This window comes from Nerophis lumbriciformis, linkage group LG38 (genome assembly GCF_033978685.3).
Source record: "Nerophis lumbriciformis linkage group LG38, RoL_Nlum_v2.1, whole genome shotgun sequence".
NCBI classification, from domain to species: Eukaryota; Metazoa; Chordata; class Actinopteri; order Syngnathiformes; family Syngnathidae; genus Nerophis; species Nerophis lumbriciformis.
This window is the reverse complement of record NC_084585.2, coordinates 621372-639668: the sequence shown is the minus strand read 5'-3', so window position 1 is coordinate 639668 and position 18297 is coordinate 621372. Positions and strand designations below refer to the sequence as shown.

The 18297-nt window shown below is 37.0% G+C and overlaps 1 protein-coding gene across 3 annotated transcripts in view; it reads left to right on the top strand.

The window, feature by feature from the left end:
• LOC133577244 (kinase suppressor of Ras 2-like) overlaps positions 1 to 18297 on the top strand; it is a 303350-nt gene that overhangs the window by 249368 nt on the left and 35685 nt on the right. For all 3 annotated transcript variants that reach the window (XM_061930914.2, XM_061930922.2, XM_061930905.2), the window contains 4 exons: positions 3566 to 3662; positions 7088 to 7221; positions 10066 to 10200; positions 15741 to 15870. In XM_061930914.2, the coding sequence (XP_061786898.1) occupies positions 3566 to 3662; positions 7088 to 7221; positions 10066 to 10200; positions 15741 to 15870 (496 nt within the window). The remainder of the gene's footprint in view (positions 1 to 3565; positions 3663 to 7087; positions 7222 to 10065; positions 10201 to 15740; positions 15871 to 18297) is intronic.

Here is an 18297-nt window from a genome sequence, read left to right as displayed (position 1 = left end):
ATCTGCTTAGTGAGAAGAATGATATTATTAGACAGAAAATAAGCAAATATCACCCTTATTTGAGATAGTACATCTTACTTAGAGTTCAGTTTTTGCAGTGTACTCTCGGGGTCTACTAGCCGCTCAGGCAAATCAGATTGCCGAAAAAGGTATTTTTTCATCGATAACATGACATCATCGCGCCAAGTGTGTGCTCTTTCAGTCATTAGTGCGCAAGGAATATATATATATATATATATATATATATATATATATATATATATATATTTATATACCGTATATTACCAAATAAACGCCCTTGGGCAAATAACCGCCCATGTCCTAATAGCCGCCCGGGGTCTGACCCCATTTTGTGAATTAACCGCCTCTTCCTAATAACCGCCTATGTCCAAATATTATTTATTATTATTTATTATTATTATTATTATTTATTTATTATTTATAAATAAATTATTTATTAATTATTATTTATTTATTATTATTATTATTATTATTATTATTATTTGCATAATTTAGATTAAAATGCTACTGGGGTTGCGTTTGCTGCTGTATTATTGTTTTGATGGTTTTATAGAGTACTTGGTACCATCATTTTATTTTTCCTGTATGCTGCTTTGTTTAAAACTTGGAGTACTGTAGCCTTTATTTTATTTAAGTGACAGTATTATTGTTCTGTTTTGATGGTGGGTTTTATACTTGAGTACTTGGTACCATCATTTTATTTTTCCCGGTAGGCTGCTTTATTTAAAAAGTTTATTTATTTTTAGTATTGGTATTCTATTTGACAATTGTTGCACTACTGCCATGTAGAGGCCTTGTTGATCTCCTTTTTTGATAGCCGACCTCATGTTTATCTCTTATTTTTTTGTTTGTATGTTTACAATAGCTTTTACATTTAAAGTTTTTTGTACGAAAAAAAAATACTGGACAGTAACCATTGTAACCAAATAATGGCCTGGTGCAGGCTGGTGCAAAAATAAATAAAAGCCTTGTGCAAATAACCGCCTGCTTCTTTTAAACGCCTGTCTCCAAAATTGATTTTGTGAAATAAACGCCCGGGCTACTATTTGGTAATATACGGTATATATATATATATATATATATATATATATATATATATATATATATATATATATATATATATATATAAATATAAATATATACATATATATATATATATATATATATATATATATATATATATATATATATATATATATATATATATATATAAATATATATATATATATATATATATATATATATATATATATATATATATATATATATATATATATATATATATATATATATATATTTGTGCATGAACTATTTCCGTCACAATAGTTAGAAATGTCACATGTTAAATGTTTAAATATTAACTGTCAGTTTACTGTACTGTGCCAACTGTACTACTATATGAGTACATATTTTCTCTTGTTTCATTGAAAATAAAATAGAAAAGTCCATTTGGCTGTCATCTGTTTTAATTATGAGACACAATTGTGTCAAAGTCATGATTTTTTATTTCATGTTTGAAATAAGACATTTTTACTTTGAAAAAACAGTTTTATGCTTGTGAGTGTTGATGACACAGCTTTGCAACACTTGATATTCTAGTTTCAAGCATGTTTTACTCAATATAGGTCATCAAATCTCAGCAACAAGCTGTAATATCTTACTGAGATCATTTAGGAGCAAAACACTTAAAACAAGTAAAACACTCTAACATAAAATCTGCTTAGTGAGAAGAATGATCTTATCAGACAGAAAATAAGCAAATATCACCCTTATTTGAAAGATTTAATCTTACTTAGATTTCAGTTTTTGCAGTGTACAGCAGTGTTACTATTTGCTTACATGTCCCTTGGCAAGTTTCACTGCAATAAGGCGCTTTTGGTAGCCATCCACAAGCTTCTGCTGGAATTTTTGACCACTCTTCTTGACAAAATTGGTACAGTTCAATTAAATGTGTTGGTTTTCTGACATGGACTTGTTTCTTTAGCATTGTCCACACGTTTAGGTCAGGACTTTGGGAAGGCCATTCTAAAACCTTCATTCCAGCCATTCCTTTACCACTTTTGACGTGTGTTTGGGGTCATTGTCCTGTTGGAACACCCAACTGCGGCCAAGACCCAACCTCTGGGCTGATGATTTTAGCTTGTCCTAAAGAATTTGGAGGTAATCCTCCTTTTTCATTGTCCCATTTACTCTCTGTAATGCACCAGTTCCATTGGCAGCAAAACAGGCCCACTGTCAGGACTTGGACTATGGCGTGGTTTGTTCTCCCGTGGTGCAAATGAACATTTGGACCAGACATGGCGTGAAGGTGAAGACATATTTAATTTTACTATAACAAAAAGAACAAACTAAAGGTGCGCACAAGGTCGGAAGTACAAACTTGACAAATGAAACCAATACTTGCACGTGGGCAAAAACTAAGGACATGAACAAAAGTCGCTAACTGTGGCATAAATCGAAAAAACTTACTTGGACAGGGCATGAAGTACGCAGAGGTAAACAGAGTGTGACAGGGGTATGATGTCGCCAGACAGACAAACTGAAAACAATGAACTTAAATACTACAGACATGATTAACGAAAACAGGTGCGTGACTCAAAACGTGAAACAGGTGCGTGATGTGACAGGTGAAAACTAATGGGTTGCTATGGTGACAAACAAGAGTGCACAATGAGTCCAAACGTGGAACAGGTGAAACTAAAGGGTAATCATGGAAACAAGACAATGGAGTGAAAAGCCAGAAACTAAAGAGTCCAATAACTAAACAAAACATGACTAAAACAAAACATGATTACACAGACATGACAACCACCACCATGCTTAACGGTAGGTGTGGTGTTCCTGGGATTAAAGGCCTCACCTTTTCTACCAAAAGCGCCTTATTGCAGTGAAACTTGCCAAGGGACATGTAAGCAAATATTAACATTGCTGTATGTATACTTTTGACCCAGCAGATTTGCTCACATTTTCAGTAGAGCCATAATAAATTCAAAAAAGAAGCAAACTTCATGAATGTTTTTTGTGATCATCAAGTATGTGCTCCAATCACTACATCACAAAAAAATAAGAGTTGTATAAATGATTGGAAACTCAAGACAGCCATGACATCATGTTCTTTATCATTTTGATCGCGACTGTAGCCTTCATTTTTCAGTATTTGAACGAATGAATTTTGACAATACACTGAGGGCCAAAAAAAACAATGGGAATGTAAAATAATCTGTTTGGGGTGTACAAGCAATGTTTCAAGTTGCACGCGTATCCGTCTTACAAGCGTAAAAAGAAGCGACGTACTGTGAATGGCTTTGTTGACGAGTGACAACGTGGACAAAAGGGCTGCAACACCTTGGAAAGTTGAAATATTTCATGGAAATGTCAGCGATGTTGACAGAATACTGTTTGCCACTCATGAGGATAGTATTAGTTAGCATGCAAGTAGACTAGAGTCAAGGTTAGGACGGCAACACAGAGGCTAAAGGCAAGAAGTGTTTCTGTTGTGTTGTGTTGTGTCGTCAAGGCTCTGAAGTGTCATTCCGTCTCTCAGTTTGTGTAAAGGAAGGACTCTGTATTCCGTGGTGAGGGACGCCAAGGTTGTCCTGGATGTCAACAAGACTCGACAGATTGCACAAGAGATGGTCAAGGTAACGTACAGTAACACAACAACAACTCTATCCTTTTATTCTGTTATTCCAAGTGTGTGTGGGTGTGTGTGTCCAACTCTGGACGATTTGCATCTGGCTCGCTGACAATAAGCTATCCATACACTTGGCTAAAACAGAATCCATCCTATTTGGGTCCCACATCAACCTTAAGAAAGTCAGTGACTTCACTATAAAAGTGGGTGACATTGTTGTCACCAGGAAAGATGAGGTCACCTACCTAGGTTCCATTCTAGAGGCTAATCTTTCCTGTGATCAAATGGCAACCAAGGTAATCAAAAAGGTCAACCAACCAACGAGATTTCTCTATAGAATCTCCTCTCTGGTCAACAAAAGCACCTTGAAGATTCTAGCGGGAACTCTCGTTCAACCCTTTTTCCATTACGCATGCACCAAAACCCTCAAATCTAGACTCCAAACATCCCAGAACAAGCTAGTCAGGTTACTTCTAGACCTCCACCCCAGATCACACCTCACTCCTACCCACTTCTCCAAAGTGGGCTGGCTCAGGGTGGAGGACAGAGTAAAACAACTTGCACTGAGCCTGGTCTATAAAAGCCGCTACACCTCCCTGATACCGAAGTACATGTCAAACTACTTCCTTAACGTAAATGACCGCCATAACCACAACACCAGGGGGAGCTCCACTAACCACGTTAAACCCAGATTGAGATCTAACAAAGGTCTTAACTCATTCTCCTTCTATGCCACATCAATATGGAATGCACTCCCAACAGGTGTAAAAGAAAGTGCATCTCTAACCTCCTTCAAAACTTCACTAAAACCAACGAGATTTCTCTATAGAATCTCCTCTCTGGTCAATAAAAGCACCTTGAAGATTCTAGCGGGAACTCTCATCCAACTCTTTTTCGATTACGCATGCACCAAAACCCTCAAATCTAGACTCCAAACATCCCAGAACAAGCTAGTCAGGTTACTTCTAGACCTCCACCCAAGACCACACCTCACTCCTACCCACTTCTCCAAAGTGGGGTGGAGGACAGAGTAAAACAACTTGCACTGAGCCTGGTCTATAAAAGCCGCTACACCTCCCTGATACCGAAGTACATGTCAAACTACATCCTTAACGTAAATGACTGCCATAACCACAACACCAGGGGGAGCTCCACTAACCACGTTAAACCCAGATTGAGATCTAACAAAGGTCTTAACTCATTCTCCTTCTATGCCACATCAATATGAAATGCCTCCCAACAGGTGTAAAAGAAAGTGCATCTCTATTAGGGATGTCCCGATCCGATATTTGGATCGGATCGGCTGCCGATATTTGCCAAAAATTGCGTATCGGCAAGGCATGGGAAAATGCCGATCCAGATCCAAAAAAAACTCTGGTCCGTGTTTTCCAACGCACCGATTTAAGTAATACATTCCACTTTTCTGCTGCTCCCTAATTTCCGTTCCGCATTTTCCAGCACACCTTCAACACATCCACAGGTCTGTGGATTCTCACGCAGTTGCTTTTAGCTACTGGCATTACACGACAGGCTCTTCTCACTCTTTCCTGTGTCTCCCTCTCACAGACAGCAAGCGCACCTTCTTACACACGTCACATACTGTCACGTCATACGTCACATACTGTCACGACATACGTCACATACTGTCACGTCATACGTCACATACTGTCACGTCATACGTCACATACGTATACGTCCTCCCCGAGCAGAGAGATAGCAGCATGGCTAACGTTAGCTGTGATGCTAGCGCAGCCGTGCGAGCAACGCTCCCTCTAAGGTGCTCGCCTGTGCAATTGCGCACTGTTTAAGCGTCCTCTGCGCATAGCAAATCTATGCCACGCACAAAATCTAATAAAAAAATAAGCGCATAACAATTTTCGACACACGGACACGACAGAGAAAACAGTTTTCGTCATCATTGTTCAAATATTGTAACGTCTGTCGAGACGCTTATCTCCATTCGGTCCCACACGCCCACACCATCAAAATGCCGAGGCAAAAATTTCCACATCAACACCGTATGAAAAAATTAGTGATTTTTTTAGTTGTGATTTCCTTCTCTGCATGAAAGTTTAAAAGTAGCATATATTAATGCAGTATGAAGAAGAATGTTTTAATGTAGACATGCAAGCCTTGAAAGAAAATGTTGAAAATCAAGACTACATTTCCTGCAAATGGGTGCATTTCTACCCTATATTTTAACTTTAGATTTATTCTCATATCAAACTCTTTTGGCTGTCTTTTTGACACTTACCCTCCACACCCTGGATTATAAATAATGTAAATAATTCAATGTGATTATCTTGTGTGATGACTGTATTATGATGATAGTATATATCTGATAGTATATATCTGTATCATGAATCAATTTAAGTGGACCCCGACTTAAACAAGTGTAAAAACTTATTGGGGTGTTACCATTTAGTGGTCAATTGTACGGAATATGTACTTCACTGTGCAATCTACTAATAAAAGTCTCAATCAATCAATCAAAACACATAGAATCATCATACTGCTGTGATTATATGCATCAAGTGTTCATTCAAGGCTAAGGCAAAATATCCAGATATATATCGTGTATCGCAATATGGCCTTAAAATATGGCAATATTAAAAAAAGGCCATATCGCCCAGCCCTAGTTCAATGATGCCATTTCTGTTTGTCATGTATAATTTTGTCTATTTTGTGTTTATCCTTGAATAAACAGGTCAGTTTCTTGTTACCAACCATTGTGTATTATTCAAACTCCCCTAATTCAGCTGGCTAGTTGTTATCAAGAGTACTAAAACCCTTTTCAACATGATTCTGACAACTAAGTAGGCTAAATAACTTTAAACTTTAATACATGCTCGGGTAGGCCAGTATCGGTCAGTATCGGTATCGGTCAGTATCGGTATCAGATCGGAAGTGCAAAAACCTGGATCGGGACATCCCTAATCTCTATTATCCTTCAAAACCGTACTAAAAGAACACCTCCAGGCAGCTACAACCCTAGACTAACACCCTCCCCCCACCACATCCCACCTCCCCGGATTGTAAATAATCAAATGTATATACTTGTTCTTATGCTTTCTGAACTCACTATGTTCTCTGCTTGCTGTACATATCCTACCAAGTCAGACCTACACTGTTTCTCTGATGATATAATTGTTGATGACTGAAGTATGCTGATAGCAACCAAACCTAACCCACCCCGCCCCAACCCCCAGATTGTAAATAATGTAAATAATTCAATGTATATACTCTGATGATTAACTTGTGTGATGACTGTATTATGATGATAGTATATATTTGTACCATGAATTGATTAACGTAGACTTAAACAAGTTATTGGGGTGTTACCATTTAGTGGTCAATTGTACGGAATATGTACTGTACTGTGCAATCTACTAATACAAGTTTCAATCAATCAAAATGTGTGTGTGTGCACAGGGGATGGGCTACCTCCATGCTAAAGGCATCCTACACAAGGACATGAAGTCCAAGAATGTCTTTTACGACAACGGCAAAGTGGTCATCACCGATTTCGGACTCTTCACCATCTCTGGGGTTCTACAAGCCGGCAGGTGATGAAGATGCAATAAGCTTATAAAAAAATTTTATTTTTTATTTTTTGGTAAAATTGTAGCAGATTTAACAGTAGACGTGATCAAACTGGTGTGACTCCTTTAGACATACTTGCCAACCCTCCCGAATTTTCTGGGAGACTCCCGAAATTCAGCGCCTCTCCCGAAAACCTCCCGGGACAAATATTCTCCCGAAATTCTCCCGATTTTCAGCCGGAGCTAGAGGCCACGCCCCCTCCAGCTCCATGCGGACCTGAGTGAGGACAGCCTTTTTTCATGGGGAGGACAACAGGGTGACAAGAACTAAATCATCCAGACTAGAGATAAATTGTATTATTATGTTTATTTTACCTAAAAATAAATATATTTATTAATTAAAAAAAAAAAACTAAATAAATAAATTTTTACTATATTTTGCTAAAAACATCAAAATTAATTGTATTTTTATTTGGTTTTTTTTGTGACTCCTTATTACATCCAGCCATAGAATTATACATTAAAATAAACATATTTGAAATAATTGATTTTAAATTATCATAAAAATTCATTTAAAATGACCATATTTAATTATTAAAATAACTGCTTGTTAATCAACAACTTTAGCATTTTATTCATTACATTTTGAAACTCTCAGAAGTCAAGTTATGTTATATTCCTTAATATTTATTTATGCAAGTTTGAAGTATCAATTATCTAAACACAGTTTTGTTTGCATATTTTCAGGATGTAGATATATATATATATATATATATATATATATATATATATATATATATATATATATATATATATATGTATGAAATACTTGACTTGGTGAATTCTAGCTGTCAATATACTCCTCCCCTCTTAACCACGCCCCCACCCCCCACCTCCCGAAATCTCAAGGTTGGCAAGTATGCCTTTAGACCAGTGCGGACCGAAGTCAAAAAGAGTTTTAAAAGGTCCACAATTATGCCAAAGTGTATTTTTAATGATGTTATTCTGATTACAAGGTGTCCCCGTATCTTTTTGTACGATACGATATCAGCAGGAATCATATGTACTTTTATTACTATGTAGTTGGACAAGGCTTGATCAAGTGAAATTACGTTTATAAATGAACATGTTTAAATTGTTTACTAGGGATGTCCGATAATACCGGACTGCCGATATCATCGGCCGATAAATGCTTTAAAATGTAAAATCGGAAATTGTCGGTATCGGTTTCAAAAAGTAAAAATGTATGACTTTTTTAAACGCCGCTGTACGGAGTGGTACACGGCCGTAGGGAGAAGTACAGAGCAGTTGCGTCTCCCAGTCATACTTGCCAAGACTCCCGAATCTCCCGGGGCAACCATTCTCCCCAATTTTTCCCGATTTCCTCCCAGACAACAATATTGGGGGCGTGTCTTAAAGGCACTGCCTTTGCGTGCCGGCCCAATCACATAATATCTACGGCTTTTCACACACACAAGTGAATGCTAGCCATACTTGGTCAACAGCCATACAGGTCACACTGAGGGTGGCCGTATAGACAACTTAAACACTGTTACAAATATGCGCCACACTGTGAACCCACACCAAATAGGATTAATCAATGAATGTCTTTTGTCATGTGTAGGATTAATTCATTAATCCTACACATGACAAAAGACAGGAACTAAAACAAAAGGAAAGTGTGCCGATTGCACGAGAGGCTAAGGAACATAAGACTTAACGCAGGAAACATAGACGCTAACACTTAGCCTGAACTGTGGACATAGAACAAACAAGACTTACTGTGGTATGAAACAAATAACTAGCAAAAACTTGGAATCGGACATGAAACAAGCATGAAACTGTGGCATGAAAAGAGCAATGTCGCCAGGACGACTAACTGGCAAAGACAGGCTTAAATAATAGTCTCTTGATTAGAGCAAGTGCGTGTCCCGAACACCAGAGGCAGGTGTCAGGTTCAAACACTGATGACATCTATTAAACAAGACAAGAGGCAAAGAATCAAACAGAGACAGAATTCAATTTGGACTCAATATTGAGGAGAAAATGTGTCGACCTTACAGTGTCACCCAAGCTCTGCCAAAAGATTGCACTCCTTCTTTATTTGACTTTCTCCCCCCACCTGACCACAGCTGCTTCCAGAGGGAAGTGGGTCGTAAACAGCCTTGCCTTTGGTTACCGAACAGTTCAAAAGAAGAGGTCGTAAAATAGTTCAAAAAGAGTCCCATAAAATAGTTCAAAAAGGGTTCGTAAAATACTTCAAAAAGAGTTCGTCTGGAAATTGGGCAGATCCTGCCATCTGTCCGCTTTGGAGTCACAGTGGAGTTTTACGAGCCTTCCTCCTGGTAGGCCCCCAAAGACAGCTCCCGTCCCCCAGCCAGGAACTCAATGTAATACAAAGCTTTTGTGATCATTTAGAAACAATTATTCTAACAGCAGGTGAAACTAATAAGTCGCCATGGAAACTAAGACAAACAAGGGTGCACAAAAACAGGTCTTAAAACTAACAGAAAATAACAAAAACATAATCCAGACCACAGATCATGACACTGATGCACAAATACCGTATTTTTCGGACTATAAGTCGCAGTTTTTTTCATAGTTTGGCCGGGCTCCAGTGCGATTTATGCATGTTTTTTTCCTTCTTTATTATGCATTTTCGGCAGGTGCGACTTATACTCCGGTGCGACTTATACTCCGAAAAATACGGTAGCTTGTTAGCATTAAAGGTACACACGCACAGCATAAACATAAATACTGTGGCGCCTCTGACAGGTATTTAAAACAGGTAAAAAAAAAAAAAAAAACACGACAATGTCTCTGCCGCAAGCTCTTTAATAAACAAATGTGTGCTTGTTTGCTGCGTAGCCGCAGAGAAGACAAACTGAGGATCCCAAACGGCTGGTTGTGTCACTTGGCTCCAGAGATCATCCAGCAGCTCTCTCCGGACACCGAGGAGGACAAGCTTCCCTTCTCCAAGCAGTCCGACGTCTTCGCCTTTGGGTAAGTAACCCCCCCTCTGCCCCCCCTCCACCCCCCCGACGCCATTCCGTATTTGTGTCCCTGCACGTGTGGAGCATTACCGGCTGAGCCAAGACTCGGCCTCGCAGCTTTAGACGCGGCTGCCCGAGCGAATCAGACGAGCAATTTAAGCCTGTCAGCGAGGCTCAAATGGGCAGCGGGGAGTCCTTGCAGCTGTTTTGGTGCAACGGAACCTTAGGATCAGTATTGATTTCCCACTCAGTCCACGTTAAAGGGACAGGGAGTGGGCACTCTACCTTGCTATGCACCGACTTAAGTTAAGTCAAGGCACTACGTCTCAATTATTTCCTGTCGTGATCCCGCTGGGGGACACTTTAATGTCACGGTCGTGCATGACGAGCAGATACAAGTCTTTTTATTAGGAAGGAGGCAGGCACAATACGGCTTAGTTCCTAGTACAGGCAATGTTTGAGGTCTCATTTCAGCATTCCTGATTTTCTCATACGTGTACAAGACATTTGTTTGGTTTCGTAACCATAGGGGCCAGCGAGCACCTCCAAAAAGATCTGTTTCTCAGCTGCTGTCATGATCCGTGGTCCGGATCATGTTTTTGTTATGTTCTGTTAGTATTTGGGCTCTTTTTAGTTCCTGTTTGACACCTGAAATTGTTTTAGTTACCATGGCTACTTTTGATTTTCACCTGCCTCTGGTGTTCGGGACGCACACCTGCTTCTAATCAGAGGACTATTTAAGCCTGCCTTTGCCAGTCAGTCGTCCTGGCGTCATTATTGGTTTCATGCCACAGTTTCGTGTTTGTTCTATGCCACAGTTAATGCTATTGGTTTCATGCCACAGTTCAATCAATCAATCGATGTTTATTTATGTAGCCCTAAATCACAAGTGTCTCAAAGGGCTGCACAAGCCACAACGACATCCTCGGTACAGAGACCACATAAGGGCAAGGAAAAACTCACAACCCCAATGGGACATCGATGTGAATGACTATGAGAAACCTTGGAGAGGACCACATATGTGGGTGACCCCCCCCTGGCATGAAAAGAGCAATTTCACCAGGACGACTAACTGGCAAAGACAGGCTTAAATAATAGTCTCTTGATTAGAGCAAGTGCGTGTCCCGAACACCAGAGGCAGGTGTCAGGTTCAAACACTGATGACATCTATTAAACAAGACAAGAGGCAAAGAATCAAAGAGAGGCAGAATTCAATTTGGACTCAATATTGAGGAGAAAACGCGTCGACCTGCAACCTCTTACAGTGTTACCCGTGCTCTGCCAAAAGATTGCACTCCTTCTTTATTTGACTTTCTCCCCCCACCTGACCACAGCTGCTTCCAGAGGGAAGTGGGTCGTAAACAGCCTTGCCTTTGGTTACCGAACAGTTCAAAAGAAGAGGTCGTAAAATAGTTCAAAAAGAGTTCCATAAAATAGTTCAAAAATGGTTCGTAAAATAGTTAAAAAAGAGTTTGTAAAATACTTCAAAAAGAGTTTGTCTGGAAATTGGGAAGATCCTGCCATCTGTCCGCTTTGAAGTCACAGTGGAGATTTATGAGCCTTCCTCCTGGTTTCAGTTTCGTGTTTGTTCTATGCCATAGTTAATGCTATTGGTTTCATGCCACAGTTCAATCAATCAATCGATGTTTATTTATGTAGCCCTAAATCTTAAATAATAGTCTCTTGATTAGAGCAAGTGCTATTGGTTTCATGCCACAGTTTCGTGTTTGTTCTATGCCATAGTTAATGCTATTGGTTTCATGCCACAGTTTCGTGTTTGTTCTATGCCATAGTTAATGCTATTGGTTTCATGCCACAGTTTCGTGTTTGTTCTATGCCATAGTTAATGCTATTGGTTTCATGCCACAGTTTCGTGTTTGTTCTATGCCATAGTTAATGCTATTGGTTCCATGCTACAGTTTCGTGTTTGTTCTATGCCATAGTTAATGCTATTGGTTTCATGCCACAGTTTCGTGTTTGTTCTATGCCATAGTTAATGCTAGTTGTTTTATGCCACAGTTTTGTGTTTGTTGTATGCCATAGTTAATGCTGCTGGTTTCATGCCACAGTTTTGTGTGTTTTCTATGCCATAGTTAATGCTATTGGTTTCATGCCACAGTTTTGTGTTTGTTCTATGCCATAGTAATGCTATTGGTTTCATGCCACAGTTTCGTGTTTGTTCTATGCCATAGTTAATGCTATTGGTTTCATGCCACAGTTCCGTGTTTGTTCTATGCCATAGTTAATGCTATTGGTTTCATGCCACAGTTCCGTGTTTGTTCTATGCCATAGTTAATGCTATTGGTTTCATGCCACTGTTTCGTGTTTGTTCTATGCTATAGTTAATGCTGTTTGTTTCATGCCACAGTTTCGTGTGTGTTCTATGCCATTGTTAATGCTATTGGTTTCATGCCACAGTTTCGTGTTTGTTCTATGCCATAGTTAATGCTATTGGTTTCATGCCACAGTTTTGTTTTTGTTCTATGCCATTGTTAATGCTGTTGGTTTCATGCCACAGTTTCGTGTTTGTTCTATGCCATAGTTAATGCTGTTGGTTTCATGCCACAGTTTCGTGTTTGTTCTATGCCATAGTTAATGCTGTTGGTTTCATGCCAAAGTTTTGTGTTTGTTCTATGCCATTGTTAATGCTGTTGGTTTCATGCAACAGTTCCGTGTTTGTTCTATGCCATAGTTAATGCTAGTTGTTTTATGCCACAGTTTCGTGTTTGTTCTATGCCATAGTTAATGTTATTGGTTTCATGCCACAGTTTCGTGTTTGTTCTATGCCATAGTTAATGCTATTGGTTTCATGCCACAGTTTCGTGTTTGTACTATGCCATAGTTAATGCTAGTTGTTTTATGCCTCAGTTTCGTGTTTGTTCTATGCCATAGTTAATGCTATTGGTTTCATGCCACAGTTTCGTGTTTGTTCTATGCCATAGTTAATGCTAGTTGTTTTATGCCACAGTTTCGTGTTTGTTCTATGCCATAGTTAATGCTATTGGTTTCATGCCACAGTTTCGTGTTTGTTCTATGCCATAGTTAATGCTATTGGTTTCATGCCACAGTTTCGTGTTTGTTCTATGCCATAGTTAATGCTATTGGTTTCATGCCACAGTTTCGTGTTTGTTCTATGCCATAGTTAATGCTATTGGTTTCATGCCACAGTTTCGTGTTTGTACTATGCCATAGTTAATGCTAGTTGTTTTATGCCTCAGTTTCGTGTTTGTTCTATGCCATAGTTAATGCTATTGGTTTCATGCCACAGTTTCGTGTTTGTTCTATGCCATAGTTAATGCTAGTTGTTTTATGCCACAGTTTCGTGTTTGTTCTATGCCATAGTTAATGCTATTGGTTTCATGCCACAGTTTCGTGTTTGTTCTATGCCATAGTTAATGCTATTGGTTTCATGCCACAGTTTCGTGTTTGTTCTATGCCATAGTTAATGCTATTGGTTTCAAGCCACCGTTTTGTGTTTGTTCTATGCCATTGTTAATGCTATTGGTTTCATGCCACAGTTTCGTGTTTGTTCTATGCCATAGTTAATGCTATTGGTTTCAAGCCACCGTTTTGTGTTTGTTCTATGCCATAGTTAATGCTGTTGGTTTCATGCCACAGTTTCGTGTTTGTTCTATGCCATAGTTAATGCTGTTGGTTTCATGCCACAGTTTTGTGTTTGTTCTATGCCATAGTTAATGCTAGTTGTTTTATGCCATAGTTAATGTTATTGGTTTCATGCCACAGTTTCGTGTTTGTTTTACTAACGTTCTTTGTTTCAGTCATTTTACTTCTGAACCTTTTCTAGCATTCCACACTACAAAATAATAAAAGTATGTAAACATTGTGCTGACGGCCAATTCTGAAAGCTCCAATATCGGTATTGTATCGGAAGTGAAAAGAATGTTTGTAATCATTTTAAAAAAACAATTTTTTGCCTGATAGATGGCTTTTTAATGCAATTGTTACTTCTTGCAGATGAACAGAACTACAGTAGATATTGGAATTGGTTTTTGTATGAAAGTCAAGTTGTGGTGACTTTGGACTTGCAGGCTGTATTTCAAGATGTGCAGCAAACATAAAAAGGATTGAATTTCCTCACATTTAGTGCTACTAAACAAGGTTTACGTCATACTTGCCAACCTTGAGACCTCCGATTTTGGGAGGTGGGGGGGGGGTGGTCGAGGGGGGGCAGGAGCGTGGTTGAGGGCGGGGGCGTGGTTAAGAGGGGAGGAGTATATTGACAGCTAGAAGTATTTCATACATATATACATATATATATATATATATATATATATGTATATATATATATATATATATATATATATATATATATATATATATATATATATATATATACATACATATACATATATATATATTTATATATATATATATATATATGTATATATATATACATCCTGAAAATATGCAAACAAAACTGTGTTTAGATAATTGATACTTCAAACTTGCATAAATAAATCTTAAGGAATATAACATAACTTGGCTTCTGAGGGCTTCAAAATGTAATGAATAAAATGCTAAATTGTTGATAAACAAGCAATTATTTTAATAATTAAATATGGTCATTTTAAATGAATTATTATGATCATTTAAAATTAATTATTTCCAATATATTTATTTTAATGTATAAATCTATGGCTGGATGTAATAAGGAGTCAGAAAAAATACAAATAAAAATACAATTAATGTTGATGTTTTTAGCAAAATATAGTAAAAATGTATTTAGTTTTTTTTCTTTAAATTAATAAATATATTTATTTTTAGGTAAGATAAACATAATAATACAATTTATCTCTAGTCTGGATGATTTAGTTCTTGTCACCCTGTTGTCCTCCCGTCATAAAAAAAAAAAGGCTGTCCTCACTCAGGTCCGCATGGAGCTGGAGGGGGCGTGGCCTCCAGCTCCGGCTGAAAATCGGGAGATTTTCAGGAGAATAATTGTCCCGGGGGGTTTTCGGGAGAGGCGCTAAATTTTGTGAGTCTCCCGGAAAATTCGGGAGGGTTGGCAAGTATGGTTTACGTACAACAGTTCTTCAATAAAAAGTCACTCTACATTTTCACTTCAATAGGAAAAAGATTGATCTTCAGAAAGTGCGGCCTCACACCCAGAGTCCCACTCAGCTTCTCAAGCACACCAAATGTTATTCAAAGTTGATCCTGGACTGCCATTACTGAGTGGTTGGTGGGGGCGGAGCCTGCGCTCCTTGACAGCGAAGGCACACGTGGTGTTGGGTGTTGGCATTGGCACACAAGGTCCAGCTGCTCCGTGAGCCCCCGTGCCAACTGGAGGTCACCCCTGGAGCACTTTTGCATATTCATCAGCTATCACTTCCTTCTATTTTTAGCACTCTCTAATGTGACTTTCGGGGGGCGGGGGGAGGGGTTCGTTATAAATGCTAATATCATGAGCAGTAATTCAAAATGTGTTGTTTCTGAAGAGAAAAAAAGAAATTGAGGCTAATGTCATCAAGGAGAACCTGGAGAACCTGCTCCAGTTTGCCAACTTGAAGGTGTGTGTGTGCCCGGCAGGACCATCTGGTACGAGTTACACGCACGTGAGTGGCCTTACAAGAGTCAGCCCGCTGAGGTGATGGTGTGGCAGATTGGCAGCGGCATGAAGCCCAACCTGGCACACAGCGGCATGGGCAAGGAGATCCTGGTAAGGGGGTTCCTATTCTTTTGTCCCCAAGCAGCACACATGGAACCGACTTGGCACCGTGGAAATAGAACCTGGCTTTTCCACGGTCAGGCACCGTTCCCAGCCCAGTAACCTTTCAATGATCTGTTCCAGGGTCAAACTGTGGCCTTCAAAAAAACTTTTTATTCACATTTGAACATTCTTCATTGTCACACAGTCATTATTGTTATTATCATTATTATTATTATTATTATTGTAATATTTAGCGATACTAAGATGAAAACAATTTTTGTTTTGGACTCAGGTGAAATAATAATGCATCAGAACTTACTTTTGTTTGTTTTTTTAAATAATAATAGTTATAATAATTATTTTACGACTACTATTAATACTAATAATATATATATATATTTATATATATATATATATATATATAAATATATATATATATATATATATATATATATATATATATATAGGGCAGCACAGTGGAAGAAGGGTTAGTGCGTCTGCCTCACAATACGAAGGTACTGAGTAGTCGTGAGTTCAATCCCGGCCTCGGGATCTTTCTGTGTGGAGTTTGCATGTTCTCCCCGTGACTGCGTGGGTTCCCTCCGGGTACTCCGGCTTCCTCCCACCTCCAAAGACATGCACCTGGGGATAGGTTGATTGGCAACACTAAATTGGCCCTAGTGTGTGAATGTGAGTGTGAATGTTGTCTGTCTATCTGTGTTGGCCCTGCGATGAGGTGGCGACTTGTCCAGGGTGTACCCCGCCTTCCGCCCGATTGTAGCTGAGATAGGCTCCAGCGCCCCCCGCGACCCCAAAGGGAATAAGCGGTAGAAAATGGATGGATGGATGGATATATATTGAATAATATATAAAATTAAAATAAAGTATGTATGTGTATGGATATATATATATATATATATATATATATATATATACATATATATATATATATATATATATATATATATATATATATATATTTATGTATATATATATATATATATATACATATATATATATATATATATGTATATATATATATATATATGTATATATACATATATAGAAAAAAATATATATATGTATGTATATTTATATATGTATATTTATATATATATATATATATATATATATATATATATATACTGTATATCTATATAGAAAAAAATATAAATATGTATGTATATATATTTTTTATATATATTTCTTTTTTAGTTTTTTTTTTTATTAATCAGTCAAACAAAATAATACATAATAATACCATAATAACACAATTCCAATTCCAAAACCAAACCCGGTCCAGCAACATTCAGAATAGCAATCAACAGAGAAATTGAGAGGACACACACACATGACACAAAACAATCCAAAAGTAGTCAAACAATAATGAATGATATCAACAACAGTATCAATATTAATACGAATTCCAACATAGCAGTGATTATAATAATAATAATAATAGAATAATGGCAGTATTTTAGGAGATTATGTTAGATAAACTAATTTCTTAATATTTTACAATAAATAACCTACAATTATTATGGAACAAATGTGATAATAGTAATAATAGTCATTTAGATAAGTATTTATTGCTTTTCAACAGTTATGTATTTTTTTAAATTCATAAAGATACATGAGTATAAAAATAAACTGATGTTTACACATTTGTATTTATTAATATTTTTAAATAATTGAATTTGTCATTATTTATTTATTCGTATAATTTGTTATACATTTGCTAACAATTATTTATTATTGTGTACTTATTGTGATAGAGAATACATTTTATTGTTGTTGTTATATAATAATAACAATATAATAAATACAAAATATAAGACAGTAATTTAATAATGACAGTAAAACTTATGAATAATAATACATATAATTTAATGTGAATAATAATGAAATAATAATAATAAAAGTAAAACTTTTATTGTCGATATTATAGTAAAAATACAAATAATAATAATAATATATTACAAATAACATATAGTAATAACAATAATGACAACATAAATAATTGTTTTATTACTATTATATTCTCATAATGATAACAACAAAAATAGTAATATAATGATACAACAAAATATTATTAAAAACAATGATAATACATATATATTAATGATAATATTGTTACAACATTAATCCATCCATTTTCTACCACTTGTCTCTTTTGGGGTCGCGGGGGGTGCTGGAGTCTATCTCAGCTGCATTCATGCGGAAGGCGGAGTATACCCTGGACAAGTCGCTATCTCATCGCAGGGCAACATTAATAATAATTATCATTAATATTATTGTTGTAATAATTAAATAAAAACAGTATGAATAACAATAATTATGATACAATAAAGTTAATAATAATTAAATATGAATATTAATATTTATGTTATTATTGAAGTTGTTATAATTATAATAATAATAAAACATTTATAATAA